General features: G+C 29.6%; 1 protein-coding gene across 2 annotated transcripts; it reads right to left on the minus strand.

Annotated features, from left to right (window-relative positions):
* Positions 1–1,368: 1,368 nt before the first annotated feature.
* On the minus strand, positions 1,369–7,856 carry LOC107877761. Of its 2 annotated transcripts, XM_016724468.2 has the most exons (4): positions 7,216–7,856; positions 3,552–3,630; positions 2,106–2,716; positions 1,369–1,891 (listed from the first exon to the last, which is right to left on the minus strand). In XM_016724468.2, the coding sequence occupies exons 3-4, from the start codon at positions 2,454–2,456 to the stop codon at positions 1,454–1,456; spliced, it is 789 nt and encodes a 262-aa protein (XP_016579954.1). In that variant the 5' UTR covers positions 2,457–2,716; positions 3,552–3,630; positions 7,216–7,856; the 3' UTR covers positions 1,369–1,453. The 2 variants fall into 2 exon arrangements, with proteins under 2 accessions (XP_016579954.1, XP_016579955.1); XM_016724469.2 differs by lacking the exon at positions 3,552–3,630 and having other exon boundaries at positions 7,216–7,855.
* Positions 7,857–8,468: the final 612 nt, after the last annotated feature.

Here is an 8,468-nt window from a genome sequence, read left to right on the forward strand (position 1 = left end):
CGAATACTTCATACAAGTACAGCACTGTAGACTGTAATTTCATGAATATTATAAACAGTGTGCTAGATATGTATAGAATTGATGATGATTCTCTTAATGCTGGTGGAAAGGAATATCATCTAAATGAGTACATAAATGAATTCCGCATGCATGCTATAGTGCCCTGGCATACGATTGATCATATTTTCATTCCTATCAGTGTTAAGGACAAACATCATTGGGTTCTTGCGGTTATATCTCTTAATGATAGATGCATTTATGTATATGATTCTTTGTCGTCTGCTGGTCATGATGTTGGGGTACTTGCTGAAATTGAAAAGTTAGCTGAGGTTATACCTATATGCCTCGTTGCTTGTAAATTTTACGAGAAGAAGGGTATTGTACTGCTAATCATCCAAATTACAAATCGTATGAGAACAGGGATCTATTTGATGTTTATATTGTGGAGGATTTGCCTCAACAACCAAGTGACAGTTTGTAAGTATTCATATACATATCAATTGTATATATACATATATATTATTTTTATAGAACAGATTCTTATTTCTTTATATATGTATTTGCAGGGATTGTGGTTTATATATGGTGACATATGCCGAGTGTCTCACCTTTGGAGATCTTGTTTCACTTGTTGATTTGATCCAGATCTGATTCGTATGAGATATGCTTCAATTATATGAAATTATGGTATGAAGAAAGAAGAAGAGAATGCACAAAGTGATGATGAAGCACCAATGAGACCTCCTTGCGAAATTGGTTTAACAGAATACACTGAAATTCATGAAATTTGATGTTTCTTTTTATTTTTCTGTAGTTTACATTATTTAACATTAGTTGGACAAATAATTTATTGAATATTTCTTATTTTCAATCAGTAACTTTCAATATTCAAAGATATACTATTGGTTATTGGTTGTTATGTTACAGTTTAATATTGGTTCTAAATATATATTTGTGTTCTACGTATATTTCTTATTTTCAATCAGTAACTTTTAATGTTCAAAGATATACTATTGGTTCTTGGTTGTTATGTTACAGTTTAATATTGGTTCTACATATATATTTGTGTTCTACATAATCATGTTTGTCTAATATTCTACATATTTTTTTATTTTTTGTTAATGTATAACTTTAATGTTCTAAATATATATTTAATTTTTCGTATTTATTTAGGAATAATTCATATCATCAATCCTTTACATATATATTTATGAATAATAAGTAAGTTAACTTATTATTAGTTTTTACATATGTTCATACGTACTTAAAAGAGTATAATATGTATTTTTCAGATTTATGTTTAGCTTAAAGTATCTTACATATAATATCACCAAATTAACAATGACAACTACAATAATATAAAAAATGTTTATCAAAATTGAAAATCACATATATTTTTCATAAATGAAAAAAATCATCAATTGTTTATTCACTTAATACGTCAATCAAGTTATCATTTATTGTATTTCCTACATGAACGTCTATTGTGACCTTTTAATCCATATGAACTACAACAATTTTTGCTCTTCTTTCCAAACATATCTTGTTTGAATTTTTCACGGTCCTTCTTCGAAGGTCTTTCAGGGAGTCGCTTGTATTTCGACGGCAAAACTACCTTATACATAATTTGCTTCGGAATCACCCAGTCATCTTTGTGTGGTAGAGGATAAATTGGAAGATCATATGTTCTCAAAACGATTTTTGGCTTGTATAGATCAGAGTAATATGGTCCCTTCTTGAAATTCTTGATATCAAGAACTGCACAAGCATAAACACACGGTATCTCATCCAATTGAAATGCATTGCAAGAACATTTTTTTTCCTTAAGACAAACAATAAAATGTTTCTCCTTGTCGTGGACTGTATAGATATACTCTGATGCAGGTATAACCTAAAATTATTATAAAAAAAACTAATTAGTAAAATAAAATTCATCTCAATGTATGTATATTGCAAGTCAGCAAAATATGTATTTCTTTCCTACATATGTATTTGTTTTACAGAATATATTTTCCTTAATTTATTATTTGAAAAAGATATATAGTTCATATAAAAAATAAAAATACTATTATATATATAAAATGATTACAAAAAAATCATCATACCTTCATACGTGTACACTCCGCTTCATTTTGTTGAAGAACTTCTTGAAATTTATCAATAAGATCAGTAAAAGTATACAACGCCTGCTGTCTGTTTTCACAGTTCCATCTTCCAAACATCAATCTAACTTCCTCCAGAAAATCATATATTGGTAGTTCTCTAGCTGAAACCAACGCAACATTAATGGACTCGGCAATGCTTGAAGTCAAAGTCCATCCTCTATGAACGGATGCATATGATCTAGCCCACTTATCGTAATCAGCCAATTTCAAGTAATTCTTCACTCTAACTTCAACTGCCTTCACTTTCTCCATTAACATGTGAAATTCAGTCTTCAAATATGATTTTGTCATGGTATAGAAGACATCTGATAATGCATCATGTAATTTTCGAAAAAAAATTTTTACATTTCCCCATAGATGTCACATACATGCATAATGTGGTACCTCATTATACACGCCACTGACAACTTTTATGATGCTTGCATTAAAATCAGAAACGACACACATATCTTTTCTTTCACCGTATGCTTCCTTCAAATTCTCGAAAAACCACCTCCAAGATGCATCATTTTCAGAGTCCAGTACACCATAAGCCAAAAGAAATATATGTCCTACATGTTGAATAAAAAAATAAAGCTTAAATTATTTTTTAAAATATAATAATACATATGTATATTATAAATACATACATAAACCTGGAAACATATGTGAAGTGAAATAATTAACTTCCAGTGCACGAATAGAACTATTGCATATGTAAATTATGCACATGTATATTATAAATACATACATACACCTGGAAACATTTGTCAAGTAAACTACTTAAGTTTTAGTGCACAAACAAAACTCTACTGCACATGTATATTTTTAAATACAACTGACATTGATCACATAAACATAATTCATATATGTATATTATAAATACATGCAGCTGAAAAATATTTTTTTGTCAAATATTTATCATATATATTTTACCAGCTCCATTCATGGTACACGCAGCTATGAAACTGCCAGTATAAAGTCCCCTGAGATGACTTGCATCAACTACATGACAGGTCCAAAATGATCAAACCCTTGAATGAATGCAGTTAGTGCTACAAATATAAATAAAAACTCATTGTCTTCATTTTTTTTCATTCTTATATGTGAACTTGGATAACTGGTGTTCAACACATGTATATATGCAGGTAGTTTTCCATACGATACTGATGGTTTTCCTCTTAAATCTTCAAGTTATTGTTCCTTAGCTCGCCAACACCTAATATATGTTAAATTCATACCCATGTCTTCCTTCATGTCACTTTTGATATCAGCTGGACTGTATTTCCTCTTATGGCATTTTAACTTTGGTTTGACTATACCACCAATCAACTTACTAGTACCATACAATTTAGGATAAATCTTATCTTTGCTCGCACAGATATGTTCAGGTAAAAATTCTCTTACATAAAATATTGTAGATTCACCGATAGCAGATGCACGGAATAAAAATTCACAATTTCTTGATCTGCACAACAATGTATAACTGCAAACAAAAATAAAGACATATGCTCAAATATAATTAACACATATTGCAAAAAAAAAAAAAATTTAAAATTCACAATAAACTTACTATGTTTTACTAGATCATGCAGATAGTGATTGAAACTTCTCTAGAATTGTATAATCTTTCATTACCAATTTTAATACACTTTTCGAGATATAAACTTGATCAACCTCAATATGTTTGTGATGTGGGTCTAAGATAATAACTCTAGTTGTATCCATTTCAAATGCATTCAAATATTGATTTGATGCAGGAACAATTAACGCTCTTTCAGTACTTGTATTTACCAAGTTACTATCAGTGACAAATATCTTCATAGGTTCGCCAGTACACAACGATGAACATACCAATATGTTGAAATATTCCTTGTCAGAAACACTTACATACAAAGGCAAAATACCAATATCCTTCAATTCTTTTTTCTGCATAATATAGACCTTCAAACCCATGTCATTACGTAACGTATACGTATTTGCTCTGCACTATCTGTTAATTGATACTCAATTTGAATACACTTGTACGTCAAATCAACATCAATATGAGTAGCCAGTACTGTGCAAAGTTGGTCATACGTACAGTTTATGCTCAACAATATCACATCACTGGTGTAATCTTCATATTGTTGTTCATATGTTCATCTATCAGAGTGTTTAATAAGAACAACTATACTTCCCATTATCAATTTCCAAAAATTTCAAAGCAATAAAAATATTAATAAATATGAAATAAGTACTATAACACCAAGTACGACTAAAATTAATATACGATTTAAAAGTTTTTCAAACCTACGACTGCTTTAAAAATACAGGTATTTCTTCAACAAATTTCGCATGATATTTTTCTTAAACGAGAACTAAAAATAAAATTGTTGATAAATACCTATTTTTGCACCTTCGTATTTTTACTATTTTCTTCAAGACGTTATTCGATCAACACAACAAAAAAAAAATTGAAGAAAAACGCTTTTCAATTTGAATGAGTATTTTGAATTTAAATTGAAAAGCTGACTATGGAAATCGTTTTTGAATTTGAATTTGAAGATATAATTTAACATTTGTGGTAATAACAATAGAGTTTTAAAAGGTTAAGAAATTTGTCAAATTAAATGTTCCTTGATTTAAGGAACCATTTTTTACCATATTAAACTGAAACAGATTGGAGATATATTAGAAACACAATCTTTAATTGTATATGTATTTAACTAGCAACAGTTTATCAAATACAAAATACATACTTTTATTTTTTGTAATTTTAATATGATTGCTATAAAACTTACAATTAAGACTCTATAGTTGCTATTTCCAAAATTTTCCCTTAATTTAAAGTAATTGTCAAACCATTTGTAAGATTGTTAAAACAAAATATGTCAAACAAAGTAAATACGTTAAAGGGTGATGCCCATTAATTTTGTTGCGCGGAGTATATTGTAAAAATGTTGGAACTTAATCTTAGGACACTGACAAAACATGTTCGCTTGCTAAAATAATTAACAAAAAACTACTGGAAGTTCATTTAATTCAATATGCTAAAAAGTCATTTTTTAAAATTTTTTCAAGGTGCTGAAAATTATTTATATGTTAAAAAAAAAATTATTTAATTGCTGAAAAACCGTTAAAAACAAGTTGAAAATGATATTTAATTGCTGAAAATTGTTAACAAGAAGCTGAGAAATAATAGTTAATTGCTGAAATAATATTTTAATCACTGAAAATTGTTAAAATAATATTTAATTGCTGAAAATTACAGAAATATCAATACAAGTGTTGGAAATTACATGTTGAGAATTATTATTATGCTGAAAACACCTAGAGAAGCAAATAAAAATGCTGAAAATTGATTTACACGACCCAAAACAATTTTATCATGTCGAAAGTCTATTGACAGTCTTAAGGATACGATTTTTCAGTAGTAAAACAAGTTTATTATTAATCCTAAGAATTTGTCTAAGTGACTCACGTAAGCATATATAAAAGCATATAAATACATAAACCTAAGTTATGTTGCCTACGTGATTCAAAGAGCACATAAGTCCCCACCCCCCAAGCAGTCCCGAATTTATTATATCTAGATTTACAAGAATTATTATAACACAATGAATTAAAATAAGAAAAGGAATGAACAGTCTCTTCCCCAATATCCCGGCGACTCTTCAATTCTCTAAAATTGTCTATTTATACTTGTGAGACAATACATAATAGCAATACAAGTAAGAATATAATATAACACAAACATAGTAAGAAAACACCGAATAATTCTTATAAACATGTTTACTAGCACCATCAATAAAGAAAATTACGTCGACAGAGATTTACCGATTGACTATAACAAGTAATAATAATAAGAAAACCCAAGCAGCACAGGATCACAAAAAGGTTGAAATCAATGCTCTAACGGTAAGTACAAAAAAGTAATAGAGTCAGATTGTTTCTTGTTTGCTTAAAGCTTTCTTGTGATCGTGTGAGTTGTAAGTTCTTATTTATCATAGAAAATAGGTAGAGTATAGAGAGTAGGGAGAGTATAGATATTATAGAGTGTAAATTGTGACCTCAAAGAATAAGAAGGGTTGTTTATATAACCCAGTAATGTAAAATCATAATGTAAAATCATACCAAGATAAAAATAGCAAAACAATATTCTTGTCAATCAATTAAGAGAAAAATTTCTCTTAAATGAATAACTGAATCAATCACATACAAATCAGTTCAAAGAATAAAAGAAAAACCAATATTTAAAAAAAATCATCAACAATATTGTTTTCCTTAGGCAAAATTCAACCAAAATAAAAAATATCAAGATTGTCCTAATTAAAAAAAATCAAATCCCCTAATATTGAAATTTACCTTATATAGATGAGTAAAAAGTTATCACATATTCAGCAAAGGAAAGTAAATTAATCATAAACATGTTAGGATCAACAACTAATCAATTAAGAGATCAATAATCAATTAAAACTAAAAAAAATTGTTCAATTTACCATAAATAGATATAAATAATAATAATAATAATAATAATAATAATAATAATAATAATAATAAATTATGCAAAAGGCAATTAATTTTATAAAATAACCCCTAATTACGATAATTTATTTGTGTACCTAATCCAATTCAAATCATCAATTGTACAAAAAAAATCAATCCACAATGTAATTTAAGAATGTGATACACAATCAAATGTCCTCTACCAAATCCTATTCAAATCATCACAAAATCAGATCCACAAAAAAAACTACTATACATAATTAAATATTCTTTCCATAAGTACTAAATGTCAAGTCTGCTACAATCACGTGACAAGAAAAATTTATCAACTAATTGACTTAATTTCAATACTACAATCCACAAACAAGACAGATAATTTCAAAAGTCTATGAAAAATATTAAGCATTACTAAAATTAGGGTTTTTCACATATCAAAGAATGCAAATCATGAAATTAAAAGCATTGAATCAAAAAATCAGAATTCAATGTCACTAATTTCATATTTTAATAATCTGTCAAAGGGAAAATAATAGAAGAAGATGATAATATTAAATTAATGCGAAATTAAACAAAGAATCGAAACCTGGTACGGATTCTATGAACCCATTACGAGCTTCAATGTTCTTCGACGAAATCTGATCGGAGACAGAGAAGACAGTGGCTTTGGATGTCGCTGGCTCGTTGTTTGTCATTGTTTTCTTCTACTCGTTGGTGACTGGAGGTGGAGGACGGCTGGTCTGATTGGGTGGCTGCCGGAGTCGGTTGGTGGCGCGGTATGGAGAAAAAGGCGGTTGCCGGAGTTTGTTGTTGTTGCTGTCGTTGATGGCGTTGGATGGAGCGAGTGGTGGTCGGAGACGGGCGCCGCTGATGACTGTAGGGACCGTTCGGTTGGATGTCTTCGTTCTCCGGTGGGAGGCGGCTGTTGGAGAAGGTTGAGGCGCGGGCTGTTGGTCTTGTTGGCAGCGTGGCGGCGCTGGTTTGCCGGAGGAGGAGAATGAGGGAGGCGGTTGGTGCTCCGGTGTCTCACCAGCCGCGGTGAACGGCTGGTGATGGCCGGCGGCAGCTTCGGTGGGACCTTAGGGAGATAGGAGGGAGATAGGGAGGGAGGCAGATTTTTTTTTTCAAAAATGAATTAGGGTTTTGGTGTTTTGTTTAAAAGGGGAGTAAGGGATGATGTGATCTTAGCCGTTGGATCAATTTTATCAACGGTTGAGATTGAGGTATTTAAAAATAGGTCATAAATTTGGATTTAAATGGGGAGCTAAATTGCTATTCTATTCTCGCTAAAGTAATATCAATTTATTAAAAACTATACACGAGAAAGGAAAATTGAATAAAAGTGGGTGCTAATTTAATAAATGTAATGAGAAATAATAATAATAATAATAATAATAATAATAATAATAATAATAATAATATGTCCCTATTAAAATAAATTAATGTTATGTGAAAAATTATTATAAAAAATATCGATAACAATAACAATAACAACAACAATAATAATAGACAACATATTTATAAATGAATTAATTACGTTAAATATAATATTTAAATTAATAAATAGTAACAAAAAGTAATAAAATATCTTGTATATTTTAAAATCATAAAATGTGAGACGTCATTATTTATTTGACACCAAAATAATACGTAAAAAAATATTAAAGTTTAAAGTTAATAATTTTTATCAAAATAGCAGCCTAGGAGGTATGTCGGAAGGTCAAAATTGGGTGTCAACACCAGCCAGTTGAGGGTGCCACTGTTCTCATTCAGAGCACCTGTCAGATGACTCACTTAGCATACCAGTATATTCAAAGTACTGACGCATACCTTTCTTTT

Source organism: Capsicum annuum, chromosome 7 (assembly GCF_002878395.1).
Source record: "Capsicum annuum cultivar UCD-10X-F1 chromosome 7, UCD10Xv1.1, whole genome shotgun sequence".
NCBI classification, from domain to species: domain Eukaryota; kingdom Viridiplantae; phylum Streptophyta; class Magnoliopsida; order Solanales; family Solanaceae; genus Capsicum; species Capsicum annuum.